Source organism: Tigriopus californicus, chromosome 10 (genome assembly GCF_007210705.1).
Source record: "Tigriopus californicus strain San Diego chromosome 10, Tcal_SD_v2.1, whole genome shotgun sequence".
Lineage (NCBI taxonomy): Eukaryota > Metazoa > Arthropoda > Copepoda > Harpacticoida > Harpacticidae > Tigriopus > Tigriopus californicus.
Window position 1 is genome coordinate 7,871,481 of NC_081449.1, and position 13,675 is coordinate 7,885,155.

At 45.3% G+C, this 13,675-nt stretch overlaps 4 protein-coding genes and 1 long non-coding RNA gene across 9 annotated transcripts; 4 read left to right on the plus strand and 1 right to left on the minus strand.

Annotated features, from left to right (window-relative positions):
• Positions 1-414: 414 nt before the first annotated feature.
• LOC131888686 (uncharacterized) lies at positions 415-2,023 on the plus strand. The gene is made up of 2 exons (XR_009374145.1): positions 415-508; positions 1,434-2,023. It is a non-coding gene; the product is annotated as an uncharacterized LOC131888686 (long non-coding RNA).
• Positions 2,024-5,328: 3,305 nt separating this feature from the next.
• Positions 5,329-10,255, plus strand: LOC131887639 (ataxin-7-like protein 1). 5 transcript variants are annotated; one of them, XM_059236270.1, is made up of 2 exons: positions 5,329-5,525; positions 7,704-10,255. In XM_059236270.1, exon 2 carries the CDS (start codon positions 7,746-7,748, stop codon positions 9,879-9,881), a length of 2,136 nt encoding a protein of 711 aa, XP_059092253.1. In that variant the 5' UTR covers positions 5,329-5,525; positions 7,704-7,745; the 3' UTR covers positions 9,882-10,255. The 5 variants fall into 5 exon arrangements, with proteins under 5 accessions (XP_059092253.1, XP_059092258.1, XP_059092254.1 ...); XM_059236275.1 differs by lacking the exon at positions 5,329-5,525 and adding an exon at positions 6,143-6,299; XM_059236271.1 differs by lacking the exon at positions 5,329-5,525 and adding an exon at positions 6,232-6,380.
• Positions 6,425-7,522, plus strand: LOC131889451 (secretion-regulating guanine nucleotide exchange factor-like). Its single transcript, XM_059238546.1, has one exon. The coding sequence runs from the start codon at positions 6,425-6,427 to the stop codon at positions 7,520-7,522; it is 1,098 nt and encodes a 365-aa protein (XP_059094529.1).
• A 200-nt stretch (positions 10,256-10,455) lies between the features above and the next one.
• Positions 10,456-11,252, minus strand: LOC131887641 (ATP synthase subunit d, mitochondrial-like). Its single transcript, XM_059236277.1, has 2 exons — positions 11,008-11,252; positions 10,456-10,879 (listed from the first exon to the last, which is right to left on the minus strand). Exons 1-2 carry the CDS (start codon positions 11,195-11,197, stop codon positions 10,542-10,544), a joined length of 528 nt encoding a protein of 175 aa, XP_059092260.1. The 5' UTR covers positions 11,198-11,252; the 3' UTR covers positions 10,456-10,541.
• Positions 11,253-11,704: 452 nt separating this feature from the next.
• On the plus strand, positions 11,705-13,236 carry LOC131887640 (proteasome subunit beta type-4-like). The gene is made up of 3 exons (XM_059236276.1): positions 11,705-11,962; positions 12,454-12,883; positions 12,966-13,236. Exons 1-3 carry the CDS (start codon positions 11,794-11,796, stop codon positions 13,177-13,179), a joined length of 813 nt encoding a protein of 270 aa, XP_059092259.1. The 5' UTR covers positions 11,705-11,793; the 3' UTR covers positions 13,180-13,236.
• The last annotated feature ends 439 nt before the right edge of the window (positions 13,237-13,675 follow it).

The following is a 13,675-nucleotide window of genomic DNA, read 5'->3' on the forward strand; positions in this document are numbered from 1 at the left end:
CGGATATAGCTTTTTCAAGGTTAAATGGCAACAAGAGAAACATCCCACACTGGCTGATGCATTTTCTTGTTCTACAATAGATGACCCCCATCGAATAGGACTTTGCAACTCATGAAGCTTTGAAATACGCGTACTTATCCTTGATTCTATCACTTCAGAAGATGCCCCTCTCTCTGAAGTCCGCACGTTTGTAGCAAAAACGAAGACCGCCAAGGTTTACTCCGGGCAGCCAGGCACACCGATAAAACCATTCAAAATCAAATGGTCGTCCTTATCCTTGCTTGAAGGAATTCTACCGGGTGTCGAGGATAAGATTAAACACACAGTTTTTTCTTTCTAAAATCCTTGAAATCTTTCAAGGTTGCGTGAGTTTTATATCATTTTTTTGTCATTGTCCGCTCATTTCATTTCTGTAAACAAAAATACAAAAAAGTCAAAGCTGAAATCTATGAAAGCAAAAAGAGAATCCATTGTAGCTTTGCTGTGTGCGGGATACACTTCTGAAGAAGTAAGTTGGAACCTTAAAGTGGCCGCCGGACGATTTACGATGTCAAAAACTGTCTTGATTGGCAAGGTGACCGTAATCCCCCTCCTAGGAATGCAAGAACACCAGCAGTTAGATATCCAAGAGTGGTAGCTGGAATAAAAAGATGCATGAAGGCAGTTCTAAGCAAACCAATGTGATGCATTGGATTGGATCTCTAATCTGGTTGCCAAAGGAATTTGACTTAATGCAAATGCCTAAATTGAGGTTTTCAAGTCTAAAGTGATACCCTGGATGAGATAAGTAGCATAAAACCGGCCCTTTGTATAGCAACAAGACTTTGCTCCTGCTCATTCAGCCAAAAGGACAATCTCCTACTGGGATAATAAAGCAATCCTGTTTTGGAGGCCTAAACTATGGCCCCCAAATTCTCCAGATCTTAAAACTCTGGACTATGCTGTGTGGTCCTATGTTGAGAAAGAAACTTGCAAAGAAAGACCCCCTTTAACTAAAGTTCTTGGTGGCCCAATTGATCAACCATTAAAAATTCTATCCAGCAAAAAATCCGCACTTTTTGTCACTGTTTTCGGACCAGATTGGCTAAAGTCATTGCTTCAAAAGGATCATATTTCGAAAACTTAGCTTTAAATAAAAAAAATGTCAAAAATAACGTAAATTTTACGTAGTCTAATCTATAACGTTAGAATTTTAGCTCTCAAAATTACCTTTCAAGAAATTTATGGTGCTTTTATGTGAAAGTGACAAATTTGTCTAATCATGTCCATTTTGGACCTAGAGTAGTCATACCCAATAACATGCATTCCATTATTCTGAACTAACTGCACGCTGGTCATTAAAGGATAGAATCAACTAAAGGTCTAGCCAGAACATCTGTGTATTGGCCAGGTATTTCCACATCTATTAAATCCATGGTTGAAAATTGTTTCAGTTGCCAGGAATCTTGGCCTAATCAACGTAAACCTGGTGCGGTTGACAACCTGCCAAGTCAAATAATGGATGAACTTCACGTTGATTTGTTGGAGCATGATGGTCCTCACTTCCTTGCAATCTTGAATGATCATCCTTGTTATCCATTTCTTCACCATTTGAATTCTTGCCCGACTTCGAAACAAGTTGCTTATGCCCTTACTTCTATATTCACCATGTTCGGGACTCCTAAGACCTTGAGCAATAACGGACCTCAATTTGTTTCATTTGCCTTCAAAAATTATCTTTCACACTGGGGTATTCTCTGGAAACCTAGTTCACTTTATAACCATAGTCAAATGGTTTATCGGAACACACAGTGCGCACTTTGAAAGAGACCTTGAAACATCTCAATGCTTCATGCCCAACCGAATCTACCATCAAGGCCTTTCTACATCTTAGAAACACTCCAAGACCCAATGAAGTTTCCCCTAGCCTTGCTTTTTGTATGTTTCACTGCGTAACGGAATGGGGTTTTAGCTCTCCCATTACTGCTACTTTCTTTTGTTTACAAAAGACGGAAAGAAAATTACATAAAGGTTTCATACCCAATTTTTTTAAAGATTCCGTCTCAATCCCAATATTGCGTTCTGCGTTCAGTGAGATTGGACGTGTGGTTGGGGGCTCCTCAGACACTTGTCATTTTCTTTCTGATTTAAGTCTCCTGATCCACTGTGTTGGTGATTGGTGGGTGGAGAAAGTGGAAAATAACCGGGTGCGGTGTTCTAAACTAGCCCCGCCCCCCGGGCGTGGGTCAATTGCTGCAATATGTCACAATAAACGGTAGCCTGTCAACCTAAGCAAGTCAGCGCGAGCGATCGTGCTAGTGGCACAATGCAATCTTACGTTGGGGCGGCTAAAAAAGCGTTCCCATGTCTAGTACTTGACTTTGCGAGCGAGCCCGGAAACTCGTTTTTGCCGACTTCAGTGATGGCCGATTTTCTCTTCGAGAGCCTAAGGATCGAAAGAGAGGAGGTCAGGGCCATCAGGAAAGTAGGANCTGATATTGTACATTTTCAAAAGCATTCATGAGCTCCAATTAGTTCAACAGGTTTGCAAAAGCTTGAGCAGGTCCAAAATGTTTTATTAGGAACATTGAGGATATGAGAGAGCTCTTGTATTGGGAGGTTAGAAAGGTTGGGATTGTACAGTACTCAGAGAAGGTACGAAAGGTATCTGATATTGTACATTTTCAAAAGCATTCATGAGCTTTGTGCCAACCCAGGATTTAGGGTCAATTGTAGTGACCGTAGAGGCTTAATGTGCGTTTTGAGAGCACCTTCAAGCCCTCTAAAATCCAGGCTAGTTAAAACAACAAAGTCCAACTCTCTTCTTACTCGGGCTCCTTCATTGTTCAATTTACTGTCTTAAAATATTCGTAGGGCTTATGTAGGCGTTGATCCAGTAGCAGGATTTAAGTCAGACTTGGACAAGTTTTTGACTAAAATTCCCGATCAACCTTATATTGAGGGGTGAGCCAGATCAGCCAACTCTAATTCGTTGGTCGATCAAATTATGCATTCAAATAAAAGTTAAGTAAAATGAATAAATTTCTCGTCTTGAACTGCTGGGATTCCATTCCCGGTAGCGGTAAGGAAGTCCGCAAAAAAACGAAAAAAAAATGATCTTGGTGACCATGCGGCAATTTCAAGCCATTCAATGTGGCAACCAAAGATGCCCAGTAATTAATGATCCCCATCGTGGATTTTAACGTCAATCCTTTGGGAAAGGGCAAATTTCTAAAATTGATTTGGCAAGAGGCTATTATCAAATTCCAATGGCCGAGGGCGACATGCCTGTGGTTACCATATCATTTGGCGTTTATAACGTTTTGCAAATGCATACTGACTCTCCAATGTGTAATGGATGGCGTACTTCATAGATTGCCTTTCATATTTGTGTGCATGGACGCTACTCTCGGATAGGCAATTCTTCCGCACCCGAGCATTTAGAACTTCTCAGACAAATTTTCAAGCTCTCCAAGATGCTGGGCTGGTCTTTCAACCAATAAAATGCTTATTGGACGTGTCAGAGTTGATTGTTCTCGGGCATTATGTCTCGGCTAGACAAGAGTACAGACACTACTAGTACTAGACACTAAGTACAAAGTGAGTGCAGTGAGGGACTGTTCATATGATTTCAATTGCTTGAAAACAGTTTTTGATCACCATTCAATTTGTTAAAACACAGGTACAATTGAAATTGAGAAACACTACTTTTTGAGTTTTTTTCGGGTTCATTGTTTCACCGTTGCATTACCTATGTTGCTAACATCGAGATGATGCATCTTTCCAATCAGAATCTTTACATTCAACGACTAACAATGGCTTCTAATTATAAACACGTTAGAAGAGCTGGACCTGGTTTCAGTTCTGCAACAGGAACCGCCCAAAGGCCCAGACACAGATAAGATAATTGTAGTCTATTTTTGCTGACGGATCAGATCAGAGTATAAAGTTAGATAATAATTATCAGTTCATGTCTTGAGCTGATAAGTGTTTCATTACCAGTACCACGATAAGGGAGTCTACGGAAAAAGAATGCTCAAGCACAAACTTCCATGTACTCTGTTGCTCTACTATATTAATTCTTCTTTTTTGGCAATTTGGATAAATATTTTTTTTCTAAGAATATATTTTTGACCAACATTGACAAGAAGAAGCATGGGAAGTTAAAAAAAGTTAGCAGTGGAAATTTATATAGATTTATTGGTTATACAACCACCAAAATTTGCTGAGAATTGACGATGTTCAAATAAATGCAATTCAAATCAGTTATCGAAGAAATATCTAATAACATCGTGTTATTGATAAATTTTCGGACATGTTAATGCACTTACGTCATTCTAGTGTCCAAGTTTGCTCTTTGCTTAGAACCTCTGCTTCTTTTTGGCCTGTTAACGATCTAAAAAATCTTAAGGAACTTTAATAAACCATTCACAAGAGGAGATGTCAGATTTATGAAATTTGACATCAAAGATGCCAAATTGGCAACAGTTGCGTTTACGATTATCGCACCTGTCCCCTCCTCGAAAGAGTCCCAGTCCGACGAATTCTTTGTCGGCCAGTCAATCCCCTTGGCATACTCTCTGACCGGTTCTTCGTCACGTTAGTCCTCTCTGGCTTCCCTATTTTTCAACGCGAGCGAGCTAGGTCGGAAATCATTCTTTTGTATGAAAAGTCGGCTGTCAGGAGCCACCCTCGAGAAATTGTACTGGATCGCCATGGCAAAAGTTGCAGCCAGTGTGTCCATGTTTTGCGCTCTAGTGTCTATTATGTGCTTTTGAGAGTTTGATTTTGAGATTTTCAATGTGTTTCGCATGAACCGTGAACAGCTCGAAAATAAGGCAAACTGATTTTGCTTTATCTAGACTGGCTAGCAGCTGCAGGGTTTTGCAGGGTAAATTCATCTCCACACTGTGCTTTCTATGAACAAGGTACCATATTTGCCATAAAAACATGTTTTGCATTTTTTTCATCGAGCTTTGTAAAATACCTCTAGCACTACAACAAATCTACAAAACCAACACGTGAGTTAATGACTCAAAGTTTTTGTCCTATAAGCTAATTTTCCGTGGCTTTTGGAAAATCCTTTCATCTCCATAACGATTGCAAGACCATGAGTTTGTTTCAATCTTCATTTTCATCAATGAGCCATCACAATGCTTTCGAATCACAATTTACCTGAATGCCTGAACACCGTGACAATTTCTCGCCCTACACGGTTATGACCGCTTACCCTCTATTTTTTTTTTAAATTCAAGAATGAAGCATGGCCGAGTTTGCGCTCTTCAATTTCAACTACGTGGAAACACTTGGTCCCCTTCCCCCAAGCAGCTAAAGAAAGACGGACGGAAAAGAAGTGAGCCCAGAGGGTTGGCCGAGCGAAGAACGTGACCGCTGAACGCTAAGTGTCTGTCTGACTCGTTGGGAGCAGAGAGAAAGAGAAAGAGACGCCAAGAGCTCCTTGGGTGACTCTTTCTCTTGGAACTCTCGAAATCACATCAAAATTACCCTCAAAACACACACATCAACTCGTCTCTGCATTCATTCAGGTAATAGTTAGCTCTTCCACTAGATCTTTTGTTTTTGAGTTGCTTATATAAGTGTCTCGGATTGGCTCTGACCGGCATACGGTAGTTCCGAAAAGGAGACGCAATATCATGATGATGAAAAACCTGCTTTGAGAGTGGCGTGCCTAGCTGCTGGTCATTCTGTGTGTTGGCAGGGAGGGGGCTGGCTCCATACTCCGTAAGCAAGAAGTGCATGGGGGAGGGGGGCTGAAGGGGGCGCTAGTGGCGTCGTATCTTCTTAGCTTGAGAAAGGCATCGCGACTGGCCGTGACGACTTGGGCAGACTTGCCTATACGTAGGTACGGATGCGTCCGGTGCGTGCTTGGTTCCATCCATGGATGGATGGAGGAGGGAGGAAGGTGGAGTTGTTTCGCGTTTCGTTTCGTGTAGAGGTCGCTGATCCGTGCCAGTTGCCAGCCAATCAGCAAGCCAGGAACCAGGCCAAGGAGCACATGCAAACAGCCAGCCCTATAGTAGACACACATACACACACATACACACACTCAGGCGGCTACCAACGGCAAGGGCAAACACGCTTCCTTCCTTCCTGAGAGCCAGGGCCCTAGCCAGCCAGTCGGCGAGTCGTTCGTGTCCCAGCTGTTTTCGTTCGAAGACAGGCAATCTCGCTCTTGTCGAGCACTTCCTCGAACCTCAACCCAAGCCCCGAGTCGGTCAGCAGGCCTGTTGTTGCGCTCGTGCTTGTGGGGGCGGCTTCAGCTTCACCTGCTACCCCTTCTCGGGCACCTTCTTTTGCACGTACGTATGCACGTACGAGCTCAAAGGAACGAGAGAGTCCCTTGGGCTGAGCCTCGAGCCGGACTTGGGGTGAGCTACAGGGTGAGGCCATCCACCACCGGCTTGACCGGTTGGTCGGGCAGAACATGCCCAAAATTGGGTCAGACATGGCTCTAGCCGGCCAGGGGGACAGTCTCAAGGGCCACGCGCTTTGGGCCTGGGGCGCTAATAATTATGGACAATTAGGCTTGGGGTGCACTTTCGAGCAATGTGAGACACCTACCCAAGTAGGCGTGGAATGGCCCACCGACGTCCGTGTTGCCAAGATGGCCGGTGGGGGTGGACACACTTTCGCGTTGGCCACGGATGGCTCTTTGTGGGGAACAGGGTGGAACAATAAAGGCCAGCTAGGCCTACCAGACCGACAGGATAGGCATTGTTTCTCGCGCATAATTATGGAGGCGCCGTTGCAGGATATTGGTTGCGGTTGGGACTTCAGTTTGGCGTTAACTGTGGACGGCCAAGTTCTGGGATGCGGTTCAAACGCTTTTGGCCAACTCGGTTTGACGCCCAAGATGATCACGCGTTTCACAGTCATCCCAACGCTTAGTTCGATCATAGCTGTGGCAGCTGGAATGCGCCATAGCATATTCCTACATCGAAATGGGTCAGTCTTGGGCTGTGGTAGTAACCGCAAAGGACAATTATCCCGAGTGGAACCTGCATCCATTCCCTATCCCGAGCCACTAGCCACTCACCTACCCCCTGTCTCGCAAATCTATGCCGGTCAAAACCATTCCGTTTTTAACACCTCGGATGGCGTGTACGGCTGTGGTGATAATAAACATGGGCAATTGGGTCATCGGACTACGGATCAAAGTCCAAGGGTCTTTCAGATCACTCCCGAGTGTTATGCTAAATTATCGTTGGGCTGGACCCACGTACTGGCTCTCAAAGAAGATCATTCCTTACATACTTGGGGCCGAAATACGTACGAGCAATTGGGACGTAGTTTTGAGGCCAGCCTTGCTATTTTGTCCAATGTGGAAGACATCAGTGCCGGCTACGAGCACAATCTCGCCCTGACCACCGATGGCGAGCTTCTAGCTTGGGGGTGGAATGAGCATGGCAATTGTGGCGATGGATCCGTTCAAAATGTCCCTCGTGCCAAGACTATAAGTGTGCCTCTCCGTTCAGTGGGACTTTTTGTGGCCCTCTCTGGACACAGTTTTGCTTATGGTTGAAGCCAATCTAGAAAACGTAATCAATCGATTCCAAGGACGCCTTATAGTGTGTGCATATGACTTCATGCCATACGACTGTATCTGTATTTATCATTTATTCGACCCGTATGATAGGAATGGCTTGCTTGCTTTTTTTTTTTTTTATCTCGTCCTTATCTCTCGTGTCTTATTTTCGTTTCAGATTCATATAAACCAAGACTAAAACGTTAGATAGAAAGCCAAAATGTCAGCCCCTTCACCTTGCTCGATGTTACGCAGCCTGACCGGGAAAACGTGGCAAAATTGGACCTACCCCGAGGACGAAGAGGTAGGCTTCGTGAGCTTATCGACGAGTCCCATTCCATCGGGATCCACCAGCCCCTCCCATTCTCCCCAACCTCCGTCCTCTTCAACAAGTGAAGAGTTCAAGCAGCACGAGGATGTGATGAAGTTACCCAAGAAGGATATGCATATATTTGGCCTTTGTCCGGTGTCAGATGAGTTCACATTGGTGCAATGCTCAAATTGCAGCCAGTATGTGAAGATTGAAGCCTTTGAACGTCACTTTCGGCAAAGGCATGACCGTGATAGGAAACCTCCCGTTACCTTTGCCTCACTCGTGGCTTCCATCAATTCATCATCCTTCGCATCCTCATCTCATAAACCAAGGTCATCTGAGAGTTCTTCCAAATTCGCACCCAAGATTAAGGAGGAGTCCAACATAACCACCCCCAGTCTCGTGCCCTCTCGCTTGGACCCGCCAATGAATGTGTGCAACGTCAAAACCGAAATCCCAGACGAATCCATGTCTGAGGACTTGAAGCTGCCAGAAGATATCTCCTCCCAAATTGACGAGATGATAGGGGCATCTCTCTCCTCCGCCCCCCGGTTGTCTATGGAAGAGGCGGATAGCACTACGAACAATGTCATTAGCATCCCTGATACTGACCAGTTACCACACTCGCTCTCGAATGATCTAATGGCAATGGTGGAATCCGGAGGAATGGACCCCATCAAAGAGGAAATGGACTCGTCGAACCAATCTGCGGGTGTATCAATGTCGAGTATCCCGGGGATGGTTAGCAACAACTCAAACTCGTCCGGAGGGATGCAGATAAGTCCGTCCGTGATCAAGCTTCAAGGAACGCCGAATCCCACTCCTCCTTCAACCCCCCACCAGAAGGTCAGTCCGGGTAAAGAGAAGCGGAAACCTCAGAGAGAATACCACCCTGACAAGCATTGCGGCGTTTGGGACAACGATGGCAAACGTCATTGTACCCGAGCGCTCACTTGCAAATCCCACTCTGTTTTGCTCAAGAGGAAAATTCCCGGTCGAAGTAAATCATTTGATGAGCTCGTTGCCGAACATAAGGCTGTGAAAGAGGCTCAAGCCGCACAAGCGGCAGCAACGGCCGCTCAAGTGCGTGTCATCCAACCTCCCAATTCATCATCATCATCATCGTTAGTCTCGCAATCCATATCACTCCTGCAGCCTCAACCTCCGCTGACAGCCACCTCCATAGGCGAAACCGTTTTGGGTCAATTACCCATCGATCCGAATACAATCGACCCGTCTCGGTTCCAATCCCAAATCATAGGTGGGATCCGTCCGAATGTCACTCTCAGTGGTACCAAAGTTCCTAATCAAACCGCGTCTCCGCCCACCTCATCATGGGCCCTAGACAAACGGGGGATGATTGGCCGCGAAACGGACGAGAACCTGCACTACACCACAGATCACCCGAAGCCATTGGCTGTTTGCACATTTGGAGCACGGCGAGTAGGTGGAATTTTGGTGGCTGATCGAAGTCAATACCTGACGAGAAAGATCGTCCGCGTGGCCATTTCTGCTGGTGGTTACCATCGAATTCGGCCCACCAATCGAATCAATGAACTCAAATTCCATTCGAGTGGCCAACTCAAGCAACCGAGAACCCTCATTCAGGCCGTACCGCCGCAACGAATTATTCAGCAACAGCAGCAGCAGCAACAACAACAACACCTTCAACTCCAACTTCAGCAGCAATCAAGTCCTAATAGCTACCAAGTGAGCTATACCCTTTCGCCAGCCGCCAACTCGCCGGCACGGGCAAGCTTGGCTGGGGTAAAGCGCACGGTGTCAGGGACACCCATCATTCAGACGTTCGGTCAAACCAATCTGAGTGGACCAGGCACGGTTCCGCGGATTGTCAACCTGGCCAACTTGCCGAGCGGCGCCGCTTTGACGGCAACCACATCCGGGCCTCTAGGGATCACGGCACCCGTTCAATCTGAGGGGTCCTTAAAGACGGACGTTCAGGATTTCAAAGGCGGGATCAAATTTGAACTAGGCCGCAAGATCAAACATATTTTACCGAGCGGTGGCGAGATCTCGAAATAAGTCCTGCTCGATCCGACGTGGATCATTATTTAATCGTAACTAATATCCCATTTTGATAAGTTTTTCACTTTGCCCACACGCATCCATGAATTGATTGCATTTATCTCGTGTTCCTCGCCAGATCCTTACCCAACCCCCTCACCCAACATCCCCTTTTCCATATGGAATGACCGTTGTGATGTCAAGGCGTGTTTCGTTCGTTTCATTAGTACGTTCTTCGGACCGGTTACTATCGATCGTCTTCTGTGTAATTCATTCAGATGAAACTCTATGTCGTTCCCACTTTCAAAGAAGCCATTTTTCCATTTCCATCAGTTCATAATAATTCAGTGATAAATATTGAACAAAAAAATACATGTTACGTTATTGTCAAAGCGAGTTGAATTTTCATATTCATTGTTTTTAAGACAAAGTTCTTAACATTTAGGGTTTTAGTCGAGCTTAGCCGCCACCACAACATTTTCTCCATTCTCGGAGGCCTAGCCAACTGCCCAATTAGAGCATTGGGCCTCACATAGAGAATCGAACCCTGCCCTATGCACTCGCCCGCATATACAGCCTAAGCGCAATAGTGTTGGGTGAACTAAATAAGATCAAATTTATTGGTTGAAGGGAATCTTTTCTTCTGCCAGACTAAAATATCAAGCGTGTATGGCCACCTCAATGATGTTCCTCCTCCATGTTCTCAACCATCTTTCGCCATTCATCGTAGTCCTTGTCATGAGGCCACAAAGTGGGCTTCTCCGGATTGACCACCAAATTCAAGTGCGGCACGTACGTGAGAGCCTCCTCCATGTTCATCTCCTCAATGGGCATCATGGCATTCCATTTGGCCAGCTCCTCGTTGATCCCTTGGATGCGGGTCTTGGATTGGGCCACAAACTTCTCGTACTCGGCCTTCTGTTCCACGGCCTGCGACTCGATCGAAGACGTGAGCGTGTCCTTGGGATAAGGGATCTTCAAGGACTCGTACTTCTTCTGGAAATCATCCACCATGGCTAAAGGCACACAGAAACGATCAGTGACATGGAGCAACAACAAGTAGTAACAAATAGGTAACTTTAAGAATTGGCGGGAGGCTGGCTGGGACACTCCCTCCCGGTTCTGGGCATACGGATGTACTGACCTGCGGACACTCGGGCCTTGTAACTAGAGAAATCGATCTTGGGCAGAGCCTCGGGCAGCGCGGAGATTTGCCGCACATAGTTGTCCTGCTTGTTCTTGAGGGCGACGAATGCGGGTTTCTGGGCTTGCGGGATCTTCTTGGCAAATTCGGCCCAATCCAAGGAAGAAGCAGTAATACGACGAGCAGCCATTTTGACGAGCGACTGATCCCCACACACAATCGACAAGAACAGAAGACACACTTACATACACAGACAGATAGGTAGGCTTAGGGGCTCAAAAGGTGACCAGTGCAGGCTACTGGTACCACCTGATTTCAGTTAGTCTTGACCAATTAATGACCTTTTAAAAGACGTTTGAAACAGTAAAAGGATTTTAGTGATCAGTCATTTACTTGTTATTTTTTATGTTTTTGTCATAGAAATTGACATATTTGGGTTGGCATTTATTTCAGATCGGCCATTGAAAGTGGATACATCACCTTGAGGTTTCAATGACTTCTCTTTCACAGGGACAGAATCAAACCATGAGGATATAATTGTTTTAAAAGTGAGCCATGAATCCCTTTTACAGGGAAAGAAAAATTGCATTAATTCATTTTACCGTTCTAAATTTAGAGTATAAGCCATTTGTTTTTTTGCAATCAGCTCATCGATTCCCTTTGTGCCCAATCTTTTCCAATGGAAGTCTGCTTACCTGGCTGCCTCAAATTCTACCGACTCATCCGATTTCCGAGACGTTCCTTCAGTAGTTTGAGTGGACCTGAATCTTTAAGTTTGAATTTGTGATGGCCTTCCCCATGGACCCGTTTAGTTGCCCTCCTCTGTGGACGGGTGGACCTGATCCGAGTGGCTACTACTCTTTTCCGCAAATCCAATCGCGGAACGCCTCCAATTTCAAAGGCGTGAGTGCCGGCCTCAAACCCCAAGCCCATTCCCAATACCCCATCACCACGGGTAAGTTGGCCTCTCATTCATTCTTTATATGATTTCAGGCTCATTCTATGCAAGATATTGAGATGTATCTTCAACCAGTTATGCCTTAGTCTTAAGAACGGACTTGAAATGAAAGCCCAGGCCGAGGATATTTCCAAGCATACGTTGGGCTAAAAGGATTGACTAGGTTACGTTATTAGCCACCCATTGATCCTGCGACCCCATCTGTCTTCCTCTGACTGGAGACAAGGTCATAGAGCTATGAAAGGTCGATTGTCAACATCCAATGTTTTCCTTTGCCAAGGACGGAAGTTCAGGCCGTGATCTTGAGAGTGAAATGCTAAATGTAACCAAGGACCTTGTCAATCATCTCTCGGTTGTTTAATGGATTCATTTGGCAATGTATGCTTGGCTCAAATTTGACAAAAATTGGCAATAGTGCAAATGAACTGAACGGATTTGGGATAATGAGAGCCGTTATGGTGAGATTTTCATTAGGTTTTGTTCTTTAGGTACATCCGTGTTTGGCGTCAAGTATAAGGATGGAGTGGTAATGGCCGCCGACACCCTGGGTTCTTACGGCTCGTTGGCCCGATTCCCGGATCTGAGGCGAATCATTCGTGTCAATGAACACACAGTGGTGGCTTGCTCGGGTGACTATGCTGACTTCCAGTTCCTCCAAGAGATTATCCAACAAAAGCAAATCGACGAGGACATCAACGGGGGTGGTGTCACCATGAAGCCGGAGGCCTTGCATTGCTGGCTCACCCGATTCTTGTACAATAAAAGGTCCAAATTCGACCCCTTGTGGACCACCGTGATTGTGGGCGGTATGCAGGACGATAAACCCTTCCTGGGCTATTGTAACTACATTGGTGTGGCCTTTAAGGATGACTTGATGGCTACCGGGATCGGCATGGACGTGGCTGTTCCCATCATGAGGTAAGTGCGTAACATTGATCCCAGCGGTTCCGTCCAACGTATCAAATAGCCCGCAATAACCCTCTGGCTCTTCTGTCAATAGAGAAGTATTGGATAAGAAAGGGGTGAATGAGTTCACCCTCGAGGAGGCTAAGGATTTGATTCGTCAATGTGTGCGGGTGTGTTTCTTACGCGATTGCCGATCCTCGTCCCGTTTCAACATGGCCGTGGTCAACAAAGATGGTGCCGTGGTCGAGGAACCAACGGTGGTCGACACTAATTGGGACATTGCCAAGACCATCAAAGGCTACGAGTGAACTTCATTTGATGTATGATTTTTACTAATAAACCAATGTTTCAATCCTGTAACACTATCGCTGCCTCGACCTAATTGATATATTCACGATGTCCATGAATGTTCCCACCAAGTCTCATCATGTTCGATAAAAAATTGCTCCAACAATGAAGATGAGTTGGTCACTTAACTTAAGTTACATTTTTGTTTTCGTAGTTAAGATTTACGCATTTCGTAACGGAACCAAAAAATGTCATTCAATGTAGAACTTGTCTAATTTATTAAAAGCAAACTATAACAAGAAATGGTCAAGAACAGTAATAAACACTTTGACTACCAACGAATTGGTATTAGCCGATCTATGAAGACCCTGAACATAGGGTTGGTCAGGCATTTTAGACAAATACTTATCTCAATGACTTTTAAACGATTAGACAGGGTCAGACGGAACAAAGAGCAGGTGCGAGGGTAAGAGGTTATATATATATAGTCTCGGAGTACGGTTTACTACATCACCT

Coding starts and splice junctions, on each gene's coding strand:
- LOC131887639 (XM_059236270.1), top strand. CDS start 7,746: ATGTCAGCCCCTTCACCTTGCTCGATGTTACGCAGCCTGACCGGGAAA.
- LOC131887640 (XM_059236276.1), top strand. CDS start 11,794: ATGGCCTTCCCCATGGACCCGTTTAGTTGCCCTCCTCTGTGGACGGGT. Junction 11,963..12,453: donor CCAATACCCCATCACCACGG/GTAAGTTGGCCT, acceptor TTTGTTCTTTAG/GTACATCCGTGTTTGGCGTC. Junction 12,884..12,965: donor GTGGCTGTTCCCATCATGAG/GTAAGTGCGTAA, acceptor TTCTGTCAATAG/AGAAGTATTGGATAAGAAAG.
- LOC131887641 (XM_059236277.1), bottom strand. CDS start 11,197: ATGGCTGCTCGTCGTATTACTGCTTCTTCCTTGGATTGGGCCGAATTT. Junction 10,880..11,007: donor CAAGGCCCGAGTGTCCGCAG/GTCAGTACATCC, acceptor GTGTGCCTTTAG/CCATGGTGGATGATTTCCAG.
- LOC131889451 (XM_059238546.1), top strand. CDS start 6,425: ATGCCCAAAATTGGGTCAGACATGGCTCTAGCCGGCCAGGGGGACAGT.